Here is a 20,862-nt window from a genome sequence, read left to right on the forward strand (position 1 = left end):
TCCTAGTGAGTGAAGCCAGACATGAGGAAATCCAGATGGATCAAGACTGATCGGACATCTGGTGTTGGAAAGTCCAAGTAGGTCAAAGGGATTGACCGGATACTTGGCACGAGTTGAAAAGACCAGGTAGGTCAAAGAGATTGACTGGATACTTGGCATGAGGAGGAAAAGTTCAAGTGGGTCAAAGGGATTGACCGGACACTTGGTGAGCGAGTCCTAGCAGGTCAAGAGTGACCGGATGCTAGGCATGATGGACCAACAGGTCATGTTTGACCGGATGTTGGTTTAGGGGGCTTTGGACTTGCTTTTGGGCAAAAACAAGGAGCTGGATCGATCAGACGATCGATTGGCACATGCCCAATCGATCAGCCGATCGATTGGGTGAGTCCTCACGACAAACCTCCTCCCAATCGATCAGTGGATCGATTGGGGAGAAGCATCGCGCGAACAGAACAGCTCTGGATCGATCAACCGATCGATCTAGAGCCCCCAATCGATCGGGCGATCGATTGGGAGCTGCGACTTCGCGCGATAAGCCCTTGATCGATCCTGGTATTTCCCGAGAGCACAGAGGCGCTCTGGATCGATCGGTGGATCGATCTAAAGCCTCCCCAATCGATTGGGAGCAATCCAATCGATTGGGATCCGACCGTTGGCGCAGATAAAGATGTTGGCGAACGTTTTTCTCAGCACTTCTTCGATTCCACTACACAAGCGATCATAGCAGCTTCTACACAACGTTCTTCCACTCTCATCGCCAGTTCTTGAAGGATCTTGGAGAGACATCCAAGTCAAGAGGCGTGACTACAAGAAGAAGAAGAAGCTAGGGTTAGGGTTTTCATTGCATATCTTGTAAGATATTTCTTGTATTTGTCTTCCCTTGCTTTCTTATTGTATTGAGAGTATTGTAGGGCTTCTCCGCCGTCGGTAGTTACCGAAAAGGAGTGTTTACATAGTGGAGGGTGCGTGAGTGTGTGGATCCTTGGATTAGTCACCTCTTCTTGAGGTGGATACCAAGTAAATCCTAGAGTTAGCGTTGTGTGGTTGTTTTTTTTTGTATTTTCCGCTGCATATCTTTGAAGAAACAAGCAACGACGAGCACGAGATCGCGCCGAGCTATTCACCCCCCCTCTAGCTACATATTTGGTCCCAACAAGTGGTATCATAGTGAGGCCGCTTTTCACCGGAATCATCGCCGGAAGGGTCAACAAGCTAGAGGTGAAGAAGTTGGAGCAAATTCTTCAAGTTAAAGATTTCATCAAGCTCAACTTCAAGATGGAATTCCGAGATGGACTCAGATTCGACACGAGGGTGCCTCCATCATTCGTTTCAACAAGTTTCGATTTTTGGAAATCAAGGATCGAAAGTTTTTTGATGATAGAGATAGAGCAATGGTTTGCTCTCATGGAAGGCTTCAAACCTCCAAGAAATTCAAAGGGCAAGATCCTCAAGAGGAGCAAATGGAACCAAGAACAAATCCAAATATGTGAGGCCAATGACAAAGTGACCAAGCTTTTGGTCAATCTATTGCCGAGCAATATCTTGGAGAAAATTGGAAAATTTGAAGATGCCAAAGAGCTATGGAGCAAATTGGCATTGCTTCATGAAGAACCCTCCACTGTACCAAGTCAAGATAAATCCAAAGAGGGCGACTCATTGGAGCAAGACCAAGAGGAGGAAGACTTCGAGGTTGAGAGATGCTCAACTTCAAAAGAAGAGGTCCAAGAAGTTTCATCTTTAAGGGAGTACAATGAAAAGGGCAAAGAGGGAGTATATTCTTTGTTCCATGTACAAGAGGAAGATGAAGAAGCCTCCACCTCTAGGATTGAGGGGGAGCAACTTTCGGTGACACCGGATCAAGAAGAAAAAGAAGTTTTCACATCCGGGTCAAGAGAAGAAGAGGATAAAGAAGCTTCCACCTCCACAAGTCAAGTCAAATCTCCTGGAGGAGTATCATCATCGGATCAAGAGGAAGCATCTACCTCCGGATCAAATGGAGAATCAAGTGCCATCCCTACACATGAAGGTATAACTAGTTCAATTAAAAATAAAAATCACATTATATGTTTTGAGTGTAGGGAATATGACACTACAAGAGCAAGTGCCCTAAATTGGCCAAGAAGAAGGGCCAAGTGGCACTAAAGGGTAAAGAGAAGCCTAAGGAGACCGCTCTCGGAACAAAGAAGAGCAAGGAGCACATTGTGTGCTTCTTTTGCAATCAAAAGGGCCACTATCAGAGTCAATGTCCCAAAGGGAAGAAAGCGGTCAAGGCTCAAGGAGGAAGCACAACTCAAGGGGGAGCCTCCAAGGTAAAACGAAAGGTATCATTTATTGAGCCTACTCCTTTAAATAATGGTAAAAAGCATGCTAGTTCTAATTTGTATCATTTTAATGTTATTTACCATAAGAATAGAAAGCATGAGAGCTTTAAAGAAAAACATGTGGCTCTATATGGTAAAACTACCACACCTAGGTTTAGAAAGGTAGATAAAAATCTAGACAAGGAAACTAAGAATTTTAGTTATAGGTCTAAAAATAAAAATGCTCATGAATTTATTGAAAAACCTAAAGCTAAGGACTTAAGGATGGAAAATCAAGTCTTGAGGTCAAGACTTGATAAGTTAGAAAAAAATCCTAAAAAGGATGAAAAATATCCTAAAAGGGCAAAAAGAGCAAAACCTAGGTTTAGGAGTACAAAGGTCATCCAATGGCCATAGAGGTTTGGGATACAAACCCAAGGCTAAGAAGGATGTAATTTCTTACCATAGGGTTCCATATAGCTATGGAATCGAGTCTAGGTCTAAGAGTCAAGTAAAAAATACTAGGGAGGTTATCCCTAAGAGTATTTTTGCAACAAATGTGACTAAGACTTCTAAGAAGTCTAAGAAAGTCACAAAGAATGTCACAAGGGAGGTTATTCCTAGGGTTGACCTGGAAAAGGTGATCAAGGCTTCTAAGAAGCCTAACAAGATCACTAGGAAGGTATCTAGGGAAGTTATCCCTAATGAATACCTGGAGCATCCAAGGAGCACCAATATGTTTTGGGTTCCTAGGAGCATTTTCTCTACCCCATAAATGGGTTAGAGAGTGTCAACTCCGATTAGAAGGGTAGTTAACCCAACTTTGATGAAGTTGACACTCGGAGAGCATTTTCAAGGTTGTTATTAACCTTTGAAAATGATAAGGGGTATATGTTTACTCTTGGAAAGAGTAAAATGTGTCACATTTTGAGAAATTGGATGATAATCTAAGTGACACAAATAGGGAAAATCAAAAGAACTACCAAGTTGAGATTTTGGTATGTTTTTGGGAAATTAAAGGCAATTTATGCCTTAACTTAAAGTGGTTACTCTTTGAGAGAGTAATTTGTGCCAAATTTTGAGGAATATGCTTAATTTAAATTGGCACAATGTAGGAAAAGGCAAAGAAAATGTCAAAATTGGGTTTTGGCATTTTCTTGATGAAATTGGGCAATCTAGGATTTAGCTAAGGTTTTAGAATACTTAGATAGGTAATCTAGGTATATTTCATTAATGCTAAAACTTGCCATGTTTTGTTTGCCCATCATATGTCATGACATCATATTTATTTTTGCATTCATATTTTATTATGAAAACCACAAAAATACCATGTCATGTCATACATACATCATGTAGTTATAGGATATTTTCTTTTAAAAATTATTTCTTTTTTTATGTATGCCATAACATTATCATGCATTAATTTATTTTATGCAAACTAAGGATAAATGACATCCATTAACATGTAACATCCTTGGTGGATGTTCATCACCTCAAAATGCCTAGATAAATATGCATGATCCCTATAATAGGGCAAAACCAAAGTTTACATCTCACTAAGAACTATAAGGTGACTTGTATGTGGTTTCGTATACATTAAATACAAGTGAGATGTTAGGATGATGAACAAAACTCAAGATGTTGATTTAGTGCATTCTTTTGAGTTTTAGGTTCATCAAAACACATAGTTATGTATTTTCCAATCATTGGGAAAGCTAATGTATAAGTCATGTGCATTGAACCCAAATAACATGGTTGGATATTGGTTTTGAAAATCATTTTAAAATTCTTTTAGGAAACCTTGATGAAGACTATCTTTTGATAGTAATTATCATTGAAAAGTTAGACACAAACTAGAAGAAAACACTAAAGTTTTTACAAGTTTTCAAGTTTGTGTCAATCTTGAAAAATAGAAAGTATTTTCATAGAAAATTATTTTTCCTTGATAGTATATCCCCTAAGTAGTGTCTACATGAATTTTCACAATTTTTAGAATTTTGTATAACTTTTAGGGAGTTTCTGAAATTCACTGAAATGAACTTTCAGTTTTTCAGAGCTCCAATCGATCACCCGATCGATTGGAGTGCCTCAATCGATCGGGCGATCGATTGAGAGGAACTTTCCCGTGTGCAGAAGCTCGCTGGATTGATCAGTCGATCGATCCAAGCAGTCTGAATCGATCAGTGGATCGATTCAACAGGGTTCAATCGATTGGAACCCAACTCCAATCGATTGGGAATGCTGATTTTGGCTGGGAAAGCCTGATTTCAGCATTTTGGACCATGTTTTAGTCTATGTAACCATTCCTTACCCCTCAAAACTATTTTTATACATCTAGGGGGAGTTTTCATGATGAAAACTAGGATGGATTGGTTAAGGAAGACTAAATAGAGGTTTAGGTTGAGGTTTGATTTCATTATTGAATTTATGAATCTCAAAACTTCTAAATTTGGGTTTCCTAAAGGTTTATGGATTCCAAGTCATTGTTGGTACAATGACAGAAGTCACGACCATGTCTTTAGGGGGAGTTACTTTTTAAGGACATGAAAATTATTTTTCATACACCTTGGAAGGTGGTTAAGCTTCTTTCGTGAGAATGCTCAAGGTTGGGTATTTGACTACAATGGAGAGTGGATATCTTCATTGTTTCAGTGATATATGCTCAAGGATGAGCATTTGATGAAAATTAAGGGTATGAGACCTTCATATGAATCGTGTGAATATACTAAGTGGTATATGCTCAAGGATGAGCGTTGAGAATAATGAAGGGTATGAGACCTTCATTATTGTGTTGTGAGCAACGAGTGAAGTTGTAAACAACGAAGGGTAACTCTTCAGGAGGAGAGTTTGTTTTTGACATATGCCCAAAGATGGGAAATGTTTGTGATGTGTGCCAATAGGGGGAGAATGCAGGGTTTAAGTTAGGCCATCATTTTCTAAATAGGGGGAGAATGTGCATCGCCCTATGGGAAAAGGGAAGGATGAAGGGAATCCTCATTCATATATTGACATGAAAGAAGTTTAGGCTATGAGATTAGCCTAACTTAAATAAGGTATTGTCAAACATCAAAAAGGGGGAGATTGTTGGTACAACATTCCCTAGGTCAAGGTTGACCTGGTTGATTGAGCTTGAATTGAGTCAAGCTCGAGTCTTGATGTATGGATTTTGATATTTGACAACACAAATAGACAACACATGAAGATTGCAGGTGCAATTGTTCATGTGGGAAGATTGTGAAGGAAAGTCAAGTAGGTCAAAAGGATTGACTGGATACTTGACTGGAAAATCCTGGTGAGTGAAGCCAGGTGGAAGACTTAGTGAGTGAAGCTAGGCAGAAGGAAATCCTGGTGAGTGAAGCTAGGTGAAAGACCTAGTGAGTGAAGCTAGGCAGAAGGAAATCCTGGTGAGTGAAGCCAGGTGAAAGTCCTAATGAGTGAAGCTAGGCAGAAGAAAATCCTGGTGAGTGAAGTCAGGTGAAAGACCTAGTGAGTGAAGCTAGGCAGTTGGAAGTCCTGGTGAGTGAAGCCAGGCAATTGGGAAGTTCTGGTGAGTGAAGCCAGGTGAAAGTCCTAGTGAGTGAATCTAGGCAGAAGAAAATCCTGGTGAGTGAAGCCAGGTGAAAGACCTAATGAGTGAAGCTAGGCAGTTGGAAGTCCTAGTGAGTGAAGCCAGGCAATTGGGAAGTCCTGGTGAGTGAAGCCAGGCACGAGGAAATCCAGATAGATCAAGGCTGATCGAACATCTAGTGTTGGAAAGTCCAAGTAGGTCAAAGGGATTGACCGGATACTTGGCACGAGTTAGAAAGACCAGGTAGGTCAAAGGGATTGACTGGATACTTGGCATGAGGAGGAAAAGTTCAAGTGGGTCAAAGGGATTGACTGGACACTTGATGAGCGAGTCTTAGCAGGTCAAGGGTGACCGGATGCTAGGCATGATGGATCAACAGGTCATGGTTGACCGGATGTTAGTTTAGGGGGCTTTGGACATGCTTTTGGGTAAAAACAAGGAGCTGGATCGATCAGCCGATCGATTGGCACATGCCCAATCGATCAGCCGATTGATTGGGTGAGTCCTCGCGACAAACCTCCTCCCAATCGATCAGTGGATCGATTGGGGAGAAGCATCGCGCGAACAGAACAACTCTGGTTCGATCAACGATCGATCTAGAGCCCCCAATCGATCGACTGCGACTTCACGCGATAAGCCCTGGATCGATCAGTTGATCGATCCAACCAATTCCCGAGAGCACAGAGGCGCTCTGGATCGATCGGTGGATCGATCTAAAGCCTCCCCAATGGATTGGGAGCAATCCAATCGATTGGGATCCGACCGTTGGCGCAGATAAAGATGTTGGCGAACGTTTTTCTCAGCACTTCTTCGATTCCACTACACAAGCGATCATAGCAGCTTCTACACAACGTTCTTCCACTCTCATCGCTAGTTCTTGAAGGATCTTGGAGAGACATCCAAGTCAAGAGGCGTGACTACAAGAAGAAGAAGAAGCTAGGGTTAGGGTTTTCATTGCATATCTTGTAAGATATTTCTTGTATTTGTCTTCCCTTGCTTTCTTGTTGTATTGAGAGTATTGTAGGGCTTCTCCGTTGTCGGTAGTTACCGAAAAGGAGTGTTTGCATAGTGGAGGGTGCGTGAGTGTGTGGATCCTTGGATTAGTCACCTCTTCTTGAGATGGATACCACGTAAATCCTAGAGTTAGCGTTGTGTGGTTGTTTCTTTGTATTTTCCGCTGCATATCTTTGAAGAAACAAGCAACGACGAGCATGAGATCGCGCCGAGCTATTCACCCCCCCTCTAGCTACATATTTGGTCCCAACACACCCAAGCTAGCGAAGCCGGAACAGAAGACCCGGACCGAGACGAGTTGAACCGGAGCAGTGGAACCGGACTATAAAAAGTCAACTAGGTTGACTTAAGTGGTCCGGACGTTCGGAAGTGGATTTTGACTAGATCGAGGTTTGACTCGATCTGAACGTTGGGGGATAAAGTTTTATCCCCCCAAGAGCGCCCAAACCCTTCAGGGCGCCCCGAACAGTGCTATAAATATAACACTGATCTGCACAGTTTAATCAATCAACTTGTAATCATTTTCTCTATGATTTACTATTCTTTTGTGCTGTCAACGCTGTAAGAGGCTACTCCGCTCAGAGGAGATCAGCAGATAGTGCGCCATTCTTTTCTTGGATTAACAATCCTCTGATTGCAAGCCAAGTAAATCCTCTGTGTCTCAGTTTGTTTTTAATTAGTCTCTTTTATTTAAAGTTACAAGTTTTATTATTAAGTTAAAAATCCGAGAAAGGTGTAATTTATTTTTCAGGGCAATTCACCCCTCCCCTCTTGCCGACCTCCAAAGGGACCAACAGGGAGCACCAGACGATCGAACCTAAGTTTTAATTATGGCAAAAGGTTCAAAGTTAAGGTTACTTGTTATTTAATAAGATTTGAGCTTGCAGGAAAGTCCTAAGTATGCTTAGGCAAAAGTCCTACTGGATTCTAGGTATCTAGACTGGTGGAAAACCCTAGGGGGAGCCTAGGCAAAGGAAAGTCCTAACTTTGGTTAGGCAAAGGAAAGTCCTAACATTGGTTAGGCAAGGCGAAGTCTTGGTGGGACGAGCACTTTGGGCGAAATCCTAGAGTTAGGGACTCTAGGTGAAAATCCTGATAGTCGCGGAATAGGTGGAAGTCTGGACGGGTCGTGTAGCGGATGTTCAGCATGAAGACCTGAAGCCTCGGACGCTAAGAAAAAGTCCAGACAGTCGTGGAGGACCGATCTGGAAAAAGGTAAACTTTCTTGAGAGAAGAAGTAGGTGAGGATGCGTTCCCCCGAGGAGGGAATAGTAGGGGTTGATTCGACCTAGAGTTTCAGCGAAACTCAAAATCAGAATCGGACAGTTTGAGGTTGTCATATTCAAAGTAAAATTCATATTTTGGATATTGGTTATTGCCTGGACTAACTTTATTTTGCAGAAAATAAAGTGCTGGAAAAAAATTGATTGGGCGCTCGGAAGGGATCCAGGCACCCGGAGCTGGTCCAGGCTCTCGGACTTGGTCCGGGCGCTCGGAATGCCAAGAGCTATCTCGTTGCCACTTTGGAGCACACTGATTGGGCGGGCTGACTTCATGGTCTAGGCATCTTGAAGGGATCCAAGCGTCCGGAACAACCTATATAAGCAGCATTCCACCAAGAGACAAGTACACAACTCTGATTTGCGATTGCTTACTTGCACGCTGCTCCAAAGACATTCCTGCGACTCCACGATGCGACTCCGACGACCGAGTGATGCTTCTTCGACGATTGAGCAACACAATTCCGGTGACTGAGTAATGCAACTCCAACAACTAAAAGCACAACCTTCCAGATCCACAGAAGTTGTTGGTATACTTTTAATTACAACACTTAAATTATAAATCTATTGTACTTAAGTTTGTAAAAGATTTGTCGAACTGATAGTGAATTGCCCAACGAAAGCGGTCAATGATCCTGGGCTTTAGAGTAAGAGTCGTCACACACTTCGAACTAAGTAAAAGCAAACTGTGTTACCTTTGTTTGTTTTTCTTTTTGTTTTTCTTTCCGCTGCATTATCTGTGATCGTGTTTTTTGAAACGAATTATCCACGAGCGCTATTCACCCCTCCCCTCTTGCGTAACGATCCTACACATACTTTTAAAACTCTAATTTCCAGCAACTACTTTCTTCTTCATAAAAAGCTAACTTGAGTGTCGGAGTGGCTTCGCCGGGGATTTCCCTAGCTATCATTCTAAATTATTTTCTATGAGTATTCCTCCTCGCAAAACGGAAGCCATACTACCTTCCTAATTAGCAATAATAGCAGTGCATTACTGGTAAGTCAAACATCTCCGTTCTCAGGCAAGATCAGTCAAATTAACTACTCTAACCATCCATCAAGTGCTAAATAGTTGACTCATCTTGAACAGTTGAATTAACATGCTTCTATTCAGTTCCTGACCGATATCAATCGACTGATACTCATAATCAATCAACTGATATCTAAGTTTTGCAAACTCCAAAACCCAAACACAAGTTTTCTTTCTGTTTGTTTTAATACCCATCAGTCAATTGACTAAACCCACCACCAGGTGACTGTACTGTCACAATATATTATTCATGAGTACTTAGCCATAGTATTTTTTTAAGGTTTTGAGATTTTTGCATCCATCAGTTAATCGATACACCCTAATTAATTAATACTCATATTTTACCTTTATTAAAGCTGAATTCTATATCTAATTGACCCTATGTACCAAGATTTTCTTTGTTCGGCATCCGATTAACTTTGACCTATCGAAACTTCCCATTGCCTAGCATCTGGTCACCTTTGAGATTGGGACTTTTTCATTGCTTAGCATCCGATCAATCTTGATCTACTATGACTTTATCATTGTTTGACATCCGGTCAACATTGACCTACCAGGACTTCACACCTCATGTCAACTCTTTGTTGGACTTCTGACTATCAAGTGTCCGATCAACTATGATTCACTTAGACTTTCCTCTTGCTAGCTACCCGTTGGACTTTCGATCACCAAATGTTTGGTTAACTATAATCTACTTTGACTTTCCATCTCATGCCAACTCTATGTTGGACTTCCGGCTGCTAAGTATCCAGTCGACCGTGATCCACTTGGACTTTTCATATTTTATCAAGTATATGATCAACCTTAACCGACTTCACTTTTCCGTCAATCAACTTAATATATTAATTGATTGTCAAGTATCCGATCAATCTTAATTTACTTAACGTCTCACTCGATCCAACTAACATATTAATTAAATATCAAAATTCTAACTAAATCAACTTGAGCTTGGCCAATCCGGTCAACATTGACAGAAGTCAATCACACCAACAATAATAGTATGAACATGGAATTGATCAAATTTGTTATCCAAATCTATTGACCAAATCTACGAGAATTGTTTTCGGCGACACTAACCGATAGAAGAGAATTGCATTGGGCGAGCTAAGCGATGAGAGATTTAACAAAGCTGAGAGAGAAATAGATGTCATGCATGTTACGTGCATCCGAACTAATTTTTTTTTTTTAAAAAAAAAAATTGTGGCTCGAATGTTTGAGAAAATGGACATGAGGAATGTTGATGGCAGGAGGATATAATAGAAATCAAGTGCGTTCTTTGGGAAATATGAAAGTCAAATGTGTCTTTTGAAAATTTGATAATTTTAAGTGTGCTCTTTGGTCAATGGTCGTTATTAAAAGCCTCACTGAGATAATGAAATGAGTAATTGAAGATCTAATTTGGGAGAGTTTTTAGGTTTGGAGTTTTAGAGTTGAAGATCTGGGATGGTTTTCAGGTTTAGAGTTTTAGGTCTAATTTTTTCTTATTTCAATTTTTTATGAAGAAAGTTATAAGTCACATAATTAAGAAAAAATATGAAACAAGTTTGATCAAGCTTTTGAAACCTTGTCAAAAGCTTCACTTCATTGAATTAACGAAATAAGTGTGGAAGATCCACGTATTTTAGGATATAAAATAGACCCGGTCATGGTTAAGAATCGTCGATTCAATGATTCATAGAATATTGACTCTTAATTTTAACCATATAAGATTATTACAGTTCATGGTTCAGAACGCTCAATTCAGGATTCAATTCATGATTCATGGTAATTCATGACTATGATTATTAAAAAATATTTTAAAATGATAAATTTATAAAACAACAAACAACATTCGGAATTGGCCTATTGACATAGTCGCATAAACTATATTTTTAAATTAATTTTATAAGTCCAAAAAATAGTTGAATTAATATTGAATCACATTATTCATATTACTAAAATATATTAAATAAAAAAATATAATTAAAAAATTAAATAAAATAACAATAATAATTTTTTTTTAATGAAGTGATTAACCGTCGATTCAAATTGATTGCTGAACCGGCGGTTGAATCGTTGGTTCGCCGGTTAATTGGAGGCCCAACCCATAGATAGGCTGATTACAAATTGGGTCCATCGAACCTGGTTAATGGATTATTGGCCAGTTGACCCAATTAAGAATCCAGGTTTGGTTCGGACTAGTTTAAGGTCTTCAAGCCTAAATTTTAAATTCATGTGTTTAAAACAAAAAAAAAAAAGAAATAGAGGGAAAAGTGTATAGGATTTAGGGTTTAATGCGTTATACACAAGTGATTGAGCTAGACTTAACTTATGGTGATATCCTGGATGCCAGCGTCTGATTAAAAGATTATCCGACCTCCATCGAATCCGTTTGTTGTGGTCTGTTTTAAGTCAGTCCATCACTTGATCTCAACTGAATCAATTGATATTTTTGAAACATTGACAAAAGCTTTACTGAATTAATAAAACAAATAATTGAAGATCTAATTGAGGTGTGGAATTTTAGGATTTAGAGTTTTAGATCCTAAACTAAAATCCTAACTTGTTTTTTATACACCTAACTTGAGAAAAAAAGTGCTATCCGCAAGTGATTGAGATAGACCTGACTTGCTGTGATCTACTGGATGTCAACAACTGGAATGTAACTTTCATGTGAAATCGACCACAGTGATCAAATTATTAGTAGATTTAAGGCACACATCGATAGTCACCACAATAATTAATCCAAAGCAAAACATTCAAAAAATCAGTGCCATTATTGAAAATCCTACCGTAGTAGTCAGACATTCAAATAGCAATTGAACAGTCTCACAAAAGCATCTTTCAACAATTTTATGCCCAACAAAATAACGAAACAAGAAACTTCTTCAAGCAGCACGACGACGACGACAGACGACGAGAGTTTATTTTTCACTCCTCACAAAAAGTGCTACCAAATGAAAGACCAAATGAAAGAGTATGCAACCTAATCGGCACTCACAAGATCTTAAAAACAGGTGATTCATCTTTTCTCGGTTTATCCAAGGACCGATATAAGTACACATTTTTCCCACTAAAGATATCTTGTCCCTGGCACCACATGACCACCAAGTGAGGCAGCCTCCGAGCCACTTCCTTGCAAGTTCTCAGTGATATTTGGCCCAAATTCAGCCACACGATTCTCATGTTGTAAAAACGATGGATCGCCGAGAGGAGTTCTGCATAACTGAAGTTGCTGCCGTTGATCTCGAGCCTCTGCAAATTCGGACATCCTTCAAGAACATATTTTAAATACGGCTCAGTGTTCTGGGCAAACCAGACCGAAAGGGTTCGTATTAACTTCCCACGGTTGACAATGTATTCAAAAACTTTATCTGTCAAGAGGCCGGAAATAGCAAGTCTGGTTAGCTTCTTGCAGTTCATGACAATGGCTCCAAACCCTTCATCCATGGGTTCTCCGGTGACCCGATCAGGGCGGTAGCGGCCTATCATCCAAAGGCGAAAGACAACTAGATCGGGGCAATTCTGTGACATGGTTACCATAGCTGCATTTGTCATACCTCGGCAGAAGTAGAGAATAGTGCGGAGTTTAGGACAACCCTCAGCGATGGCCATGAGACCGGAATCAGACACGCCATCGCTATAGTAGTTCATAGAGGGATTGATAGGAAATACTCTGAGCTCGGTGAGATCCTTACAAATCTCGGCCACTAATTTCAGACCTTTATCTCCAATGGTCTCAAGAACCTAACAAACAAATTATGATTGTACAATAAAGTAACTGAAATTTAAGTAACGAGTAGGAGAAAGGGATGTGGAGTACCCAAAAAGTGCGGAGATTGTAGCATTCTGTAATGGTGAGCTCGAGCTGCTCCGGGGTGATCAAGGCGTACATCAGATTGAGGGAGATGAGGTTTGAGCAAACAGCGTACGGAAGGTGCAGGTACTCCAGCATGCGGAATCCCGAGAGGCAGACGAGGGATTTGCAAGCGGCGAAGGCAGACTCGAAGTCGTTGAGGTCGAGGTTTAGAGACCTTTCTGGAGCGCCGGCAGCGGGCACCCAGCGGAAGGAGCCGGTGCCGAGCTTTGCTAGCTGCGGCGGCGCGCGCTCCATGAGGCGGCGGAGTTGGTGGACGGAGACATGCTGGTTCACCCGCAGGCAGCGCAGGTGGGGCGAGCGGGTGACGAGCGCCTCCAAGGCGGCGAAATTTATCATGCAAGTCACGCATTCGAAGGACAGCGACTCGAGGCAGGTGGTCGTCTCGGGGAACCGGGAAATCCAATCCGCCACCTGCTCGTCCTCATCCTTTACATCGCTCGAGATCAGATCTAGCACTCTCAGATTCCTATAAGGGACTGGTCGAAAATTAGCGTTTGTGGGCAGAATGGGGGAAGAAGAACCTAACCTGCAAAGCCCGGCGACGTCAGCGAGTCCGCGGGTGCCGAATCCGCTGCAGGAGATGAGGGTGAGGTCGCCAAAGGAAGGGAAGGAGCGGGCGAGGAGTCCGAGATCGGCGTCGGAGACGGTCATGTGCTTGAGGCAGACCCGCTCGAGCCAGGGGTAAGGCGCAGCCATGGCGGTGACCCAGGGAGAGAAGCGGGAGCCCCACTCCCCGCGTCCCTTGAGGACGAGAGCTCGGGCGAAGCGGAACCGTGCTACGGCGCGGGTCGGCGACACGGCGAAGCAGTTGCCAATGAAGATCTCGCGACGGGTCTGCGCCTCCGCCCGGTACCACGACCGGCACACCATCGACGCGGCGTTCCGGTCGCGCCGGCAGGTCAGGAACTCCAGCACGTACTCGATCACATTCTCGATCACATTCTTTAGCACCTGGTCAGAACACGGCGGAGACACGTCCACCAGCCCTCTCCCTTCGTCGCCGCTCTTCGAGGTCAAAGCCTGGCATCCTCCTCCGGAGCCAGCGCTGCTGCTGCCGCGACTCGGAGACAACCTACTCTGCTTCTCGTTGTCCTCTTCCTCCGCATCGCCGTGATCCGTCATCTCTATCTCCCCGAAACAAGAGCACTTCGGTCCTCCCGGGGAAGTGGCGAAGACTAGGGCAGAAGAGTGAGGTGAGAACACAGGACGTGTATTTATAGTAGCTAGTCTATGTTATTAGCAATTAGAAAATAAGAATATTTTCGGAATAAAACTTTACTACGTGCGTCACCCGCGGATAAATTCTGATCCCATGGCGGTTACCCACAACTCCACCACATTATAGTACAGTCTCCGCCATTCGGTTGGTCCCACTCAGTTACCCATCCTAGCGGGGTCTTTGTGCGGGTGACATCTCCACACGTCTCGCATCTTCCTCAAGAAACGAAGCTTCGAGTTTTTTTTTTTATTATTTGTACCCGTTTGCAGTCGTGCATCACTAGCGGACAAAAAAATAGAATCTTCTGAACCGGCTCAGATAGAAGCGGAGCAGACGGCGATGAAGGAACTGCAGGCGTTGCAGAGGAAGCTCGGGAAGAAGCAGTCGTTACAGGACTTACAGGAGGCTAGCTGTTGCATCTCTCGTTTGCTGGCAGTATCCCTCCGCGTCCCCGTCTCTACGCAAATCGGTACCTTTCCTCTGTTTGAGAATACAAATCTGGCAAAATCGGTAATTCTTTGATATTTTAAATTATTCGTTCCTAATACGTTTTCTTCCCGTCTGCATCGTATCTTAACCGTGTTTAAGAAATTTTCACTATATTTACGCCCTGCTGAATTTTACGGTTTTGTAGGAAATGATTTTAGGAGATGTTTATGCGGGCGTATAACAAAAGAATATCAGTTTATATAATTGCTAATATCATTTAAAAAAAATCTGCTGGTTGGAGCAGAATGCCATTATATGATGATTGCTAAATGTGAGATGGAAATAGACCAATTAATTCTTCTTCGACAAGAATATTAAATCACCTGGTGATCCCTACGACATGATTTGGTGTTTACTTTATGTCAGTTCAGCACTATCATAATCATTAATATTTGGAAATTTTTTTAGCTATATGAATATGATGATGTTAATTTCTCTATAGACTTCAGTTACAACCCCTCTAGTATTCGGAAGTTACGTTGCTGTAACAATGAGGAATTGGGCCTCATACTCACTAGAGGCATCATATAATAGTGTCTTCTTGTCACTTAAAAAAAAATAGTCGATTTGTGATAAATTTTGGAACGAAGTTTACAAAATAAAAATCGTTACAAAAAAAATTGTGACGAATGTTGCAACGAAATTTTTTTCATCATAAATATGTCGTCACGAAATTTTACAACAAAAAAAAAATTGTTACAAAATTTACAACATAAATAATTTTAGTGATGAAAAAATTTTCATCATAAATCAGCAACGAAAATCATTTCGTCACTGATGAATGACAAAACTGTTTTCGTCACAAATCATTTAAGTATTTTAATTATGATTATTAAGAGAAGTTTGGTAGCAACAAAACTCCTTATATATTCCACCTCCGTCACTTTCGTAGCACACCCTAATTGTATGCGTTCTTGATAAGGAGAAATTATACAAATAACTTTATCGTGCCACAAATAGCTATCCATTCAACATCTTCGAATGCTGAGGGAGACCTCTAAAATACCATATGATTAACTTTGTTTGTGTGGGATTATATATTGCCAAACACAGTACTTGTAAATCATGCGATTGACTATATGCACTACAAGGTTGGTGATCAGAGGAAGAAGCTATCTTCACCTTCTACTCAGCATGCTTCCGATTGAGGAGCTCTTCTATTATCTGCAACGTCAATCACTCCTCCTCGTCCACCACCGTTAGACCATCTCCATCCCACATCATCAAATTTAATATAATTTTTACACTAAAATGGTACAATTTTAACACCAAATACTATTTCAACTCCAACCCATCAACACCATATCACATCAAAAAAAATTATTCTTTAGAATATTCTATTATTCTTATTAATTTTTTATATGATAATTATTATATTTAAAATTAATACTTCTTAATATTTGATATCATATAAAATACTTGAATATCACACCAAATGGTGCTCATATATATATATATATATAATTTTTATTTTTAATTTTATTATATAATTACTCAGACATAAATATATTTTAAAAATATTATAAAATCACACACAATTAGGATAAAATATTTTACTATTTTATATTTAAAACAAACAAGGATACTTAATTGAAAATACAATATTACAAGACTTTAACTTTTAGAATTACTATATTATTCTCATAATAATTTTAATAAATTAAATATTTACTAATATACATAATAAAATTTAAATATGCTATTAAATACACTTAATTTAAATTTATAATAAATAATAATTACATTTAATTATACTATAAATAAAGATAAAGAAAATAATAATTATTAATTAATTACATTTGATTTTATAATAATATAATAAAATTTTAAAAAAATTCTCTCCATCACCAAATATGGTGATGTGAATAGTGCAACATCATATTTGGTGTTCCACTATTCATATCACCATATTTGGTGTGGGATTTGGTGTATGGGTTGGAGTGATTTGGTGTTAAATTTACATCAAATTTGGTGTTTTGGTGATGGGTTGAAGATGCCCTTAGGCCGACCGAGGAGGAGGGAGATGATGAAGGGGTCTGTTGACAGAACTGGCCCTGGCCCAGTGCTATATATATATATATATATATATATATATATATATATATATATATATATGGGTTAGGGGCATAGAAGAAATTAAAGGGGGAAGGAGGGGTAATTTTGTCTTTTGATTGTGTAGGGTTTAAGGAGGGGGAGAAAGACACTGTTGGAGGGGGCGTTTTTTCTCCGTCGCCGCCAACAGGAACCAGAGGGAAGGGGCCTTCTTCCTCCCTCCCAGACTCCTCGTCGACACCGGCCGTTGGCTTCCACCTCTTCTCCTCTCCCTCTCCTCCTCGCGACGCCACAACTGGACTGACTTGCCGCCGCTCCTCTTCTTTTCCTCCTCTTGCTGGAGCCGCATCCGGGCCATTCCTCTTCTTCCTCTCTTCACGCGAGCAGCTTTCCCTTCCTCCTCATGCTACGGCTGTTGCACAGACTCACGCAAGGAAGCCACACCCTCTACTTCCTTCTTCTCCCAACGACCACACCAACTCCTCCCCTCCCTCTCGACGGCAACCCCAACAAGCAGTCCCTCGCCGACAGTCCCCTCTCCTTCTCCGTGCTGACAACAAGCGCCGCTCCCCACCTCATCTCCTTCACCGTCTGCACCTCTCAGCACCATATCCGGCCTTCTCGACCCGCTCCAGCACATAGGGGCGCCACGGTTGCCCACTACAACCGTTCCCTTCATGCCACAACGGCGGCCCCTGCCGCATTACGACTAGTTGGCGCCATCTTTAAGACTTCGACGCTTATCTGGTGTAGCTTCCTCGTCGTTGTATGCCTCCGACCTGTGTGCCACTATTATGTTCCCGGCCTTCGTGGCATTATTGTGTTCCGACCTCGTGCCGATCTAGCTTGTGCACTGTGTTCCAACCTATGATGCACTGCTCCTGTCTGTGTGTCGTGTCTTGGCCCTGCGTGCCGAGGTCACATCCGGTTTCGTGCCACTACGTTCGGCTCCTCATCGTCAGGTCCAGCCTGCTCATAGTCATCCGCTCATCCAAGTCACAACAACCCGAGCAGTGTCCCATCCGAGGGCACCCCCTAGGCCAGAGTACGTTTTTCGTTCATATTCTATACTCATTTAATTATTTTATGTCTTAGCCTGTTACTTATATATTCGTTGGATTTGCCCCGAGCCTCGGGGTACCAGGGACCGGGTCAACCCGGTCACTGACTGCAAGTAGTGTTGACCAGAGGACTTCTGATGACTTGATCAACATAGAAGCCATCTCAGCATACCCCCTCCAGGACATCACGACTTGGTCAACATTCCATCCACCTCACTTGGCGGTCCATCTGACTCAAATTCCAGACAGGATCAATATATATATATATATATATATATATATATATATATATATATATATATATATATATATATATATATATATATATATATATATATATATATATATATATATATATATATATATATATATATATATATATATATATATATATTTATATTTATATATATAATTGACTTTTTCTTTTTCTCTCGTCGAAACCTTCGCCGAAGTCCTACTCTCTCCCTCTCGCGATTCTTTGCCAAAGCCCTCCCCTCCCCTCCCCCCTTGCTGAAGAGGCAAAGCTCTAGCTCTCTCACCCTCGAGATTCTCGTAGTCGAAGCCCTCCCTCGCCGTGTGATGTGCGTAGAGTTTATATACTTGTTTTGCATGTTTTGACGCACATCCTTACGTTTTGTACGTACTTTGTCTATGCACTTTCATGCTTCTTGCTTTGCTTTTAGCATAAATATTTTTTTTTTATTTGGAGATCTGCTCTTGTGCGTTTTGGGCTTTCAGGAGTCGAATTTGGAGAAGAATTGATGTTCGTCGCTGATTCTAGAACCAAACGGAGGAGAAGGACTTGGGCAATGACTGCCACACGACCTTGTAAAGGGGAATGGCCCTGGCTGTGTGGTGACGAGGGGCCGTGCAACATCAGCAGCAAGGGGGAGTGGCCTAGCCGTGTGGTGTTGACACGGTCGTGCCTCCCATTCTAGCCAGCCAATACACGGCCGTGTATGGTTACACGACCATGTAGCCTTTCCTGTGACAAAAGTTGCCCTGGTCGTGTAAGTTTACACGGCTGTGCATCCTCTCCAGAGCCGAGAATAGGCATGGCCGTGTGTGCCACACGGTCGTGCAACACTTCCAGAGATAGGAATTGACCAGGCCGTGTGGTTTCACACGGTCGTGTAAGCAAGTAGATGTGGAGCATGGCACGACCGTGTGAGGATCACACAGCCGTGTGACCCTGGCTGCCGAGAGGAGGAGTGCCCTGGCCGTGTGGCGCCCAAATGACCTCCTCTATAAATAGAGCTTCTTCCTCTTTGAAGGGGAGGCTCTCCCTTTGGGGAGACCAGGTCTTGGACGATTTTCCAACGATCCGGAAGGCGATTTCTATCCAAGATTCTTCTCCAAGAGTAGAGGATTGGTTCCGAAGATCACTCATCGTATCGAGATAAGCGTTCCTTTCTTTTCTCTTGATTTGGATCGGAATGTATTTAATCTTCTTGTCTTCGATTCTTTCCCCAATCTTTATGGAGTAGATTTCTTGTTCTAGGAAGGAGGGAGTATTTGTGATGTAATTGATGTAAGATTCAATGGATTTGCCATCTTCTTGATTCAAGGACATTGTTATGTTTTGTATCAATCAATCTTGTTTGGATTGTTGTGTTTTGTGCCTAATTACCAATCTTGATTGATTGTTTGTATCTCTTGTGGAATCTTGTTGAGGGATTCACTAAATCGTATGACCGAGGGGCGTCGTGACAGGGCTGCCCCGCTAACGGACCTTTTAGGGGATCACCTTTAGGGGTAAAGCAAGAATTTACAAAGAAGTATGACGGATTGATATGCTTGATTCTATATCTTAATGTGAATTGATCAGCGATGCGTTTCTATGTCGTATGACCGAGGGGCGTTGTGACAGGGCTACCCCGCTAACGGACTTCATAGGGATCATAACTTTTTGATCACTTAGGGTTTAGATGTGAGTCCTTGATCGGTGTCTTCTGCAGAAGATAACCGATGACTTCTTACGAATGCATTTCAATTGAGGACAAGAATTGGTAGATTGCATTACATTGATGAATATCACAAAGAAACCAAGACTCTTAGAACCTTTATAAAACTGAATTTCTGCAATTAACCTTTACTTCTAATCTTTAGTTGTAAATGATATTTTAATCGTTTGTTTAGCTAATTCGCTTTGAGACATCTTTAGTGCTTATAACCAATCCCTATGGATACGATATCTTTATTATTACCAATGACATAACCGTACACTTGCGGTGTGTAACAAGTTTTTGGCGCCATTGTCGTGGACTGCCCTTATAACATTCGAGATTATTATTTGAGTTAGACTAAACTTTTCTTTTCTTTTCTTACATCTAATTTGTAACTAGTCTTCTAATTCTGTTTTGCATTCTTTCATTATATTCTTTCATTGTATTCATTCATTACATTAATTCTTTGCATTCATTTGTTCTTTAATTCTTTTTCTAAACTAAATTCTTGCTATTCTTTTCTTTTTCTTTGTATCAAATTCTTTGATCTTGTTCTTGTATGCGAAAATCTAACCTTGTAGGAGAATTACTTCTCTTGACCCCGAGACTTATAGAACATTCCATAGGAGAAGAGTCTTGCAATGACATCAAGAAGAATAAGAACAATCAAATATGGCTAATAGATCACTTAAGGATTATGCAACACTTTATGCTAGAGGGTTCCGCTCAAGTATCACTAGACCCTCTGTTGAAGCAAATAACTTTGAGATCAAGCCTGCAATAATCAATATGGTTCAGGAAAATCAGTTTGGAGGTGGACCGTATGAAGATCCTAATCAGCATTTGGAGGTATTCTATGAAATTTGCGGTACCATGAAAATGAATGGTGTTCTTTCAGAAGCAGTTAGATTATTACTGTTGGAGTTTTCTTTAAGAGATAGGGCTAAAGAATGGTTGAATTCCCTACCTCTAAATAGCATTACCACTTGGGAACAATGTGAGCAGCAATTCTTGGATAAGTTCTATCCTACTAGCAAGACAGTT

At 41.2% G+C, this 20,862-nt stretch overlaps 1 protein-coding gene across 1 annotated transcript; it reads right to left on the reverse strand.

Moving 5' to 3' along the window:
• Nucleotides 1-12,168: 12,168 nt before the first annotated feature.
• On the reverse strand, nucleotides 12,169-14,173 carry LOC121994673 (F-box protein FBX14-like). Its single transcript, XM_042548629.1, has 3 exons — nucleotides 13,578-14,173; nucleotides 12,995-13,517; nucleotides 12,169-12,918 (listed from the first exon to the last, which is right to left on the reverse strand). Exons 1-3 carry the CDS (start codon nucleotides 14,171-14,173, stop codon nucleotides 12,169-12,171), a joined length of 1,869 nt encoding a protein of 622 aa, XP_042404563.1.
• Nucleotides 14,174-20,862: the final 6,689 nt, after the last annotated feature.

Source organism: Zingiber officinale, chromosome 6A (genome assembly GCF_018446385.1).
Source record: "Zingiber officinale cultivar Zhangliang chromosome 6A, Zo_v1.1, whole genome shotgun sequence".
Taxonomy (NCBI): domain Eukaryota; kingdom Viridiplantae; phylum Streptophyta; class Magnoliopsida; order Zingiberales; family Zingiberaceae; genus Zingiber; species Zingiber officinale.

Coding starts and splice junctions, on each gene's coding strand:
- LOC121994673 (XM_042548629.1), bottom strand. CDS start 14,173: ATGACGGATCACGGCGATGCGGAGGAAGAGGACAACGAGAAGCAGAGT. Junction 13,518..13,577: donor GACGTCGCCGGGCTTTGCAG/GTTAGGTTCTTC, acceptor AGTCCCTTATAG/GAATCTGAGAGTGCTAGATC. Junction 12,919..12,994: donor ACAATCTCCGCACTTTTTGG/GTACTCCACATC, acceptor TTTGTTTGTTAG/GTTCTTGAGACCATTGGAGA.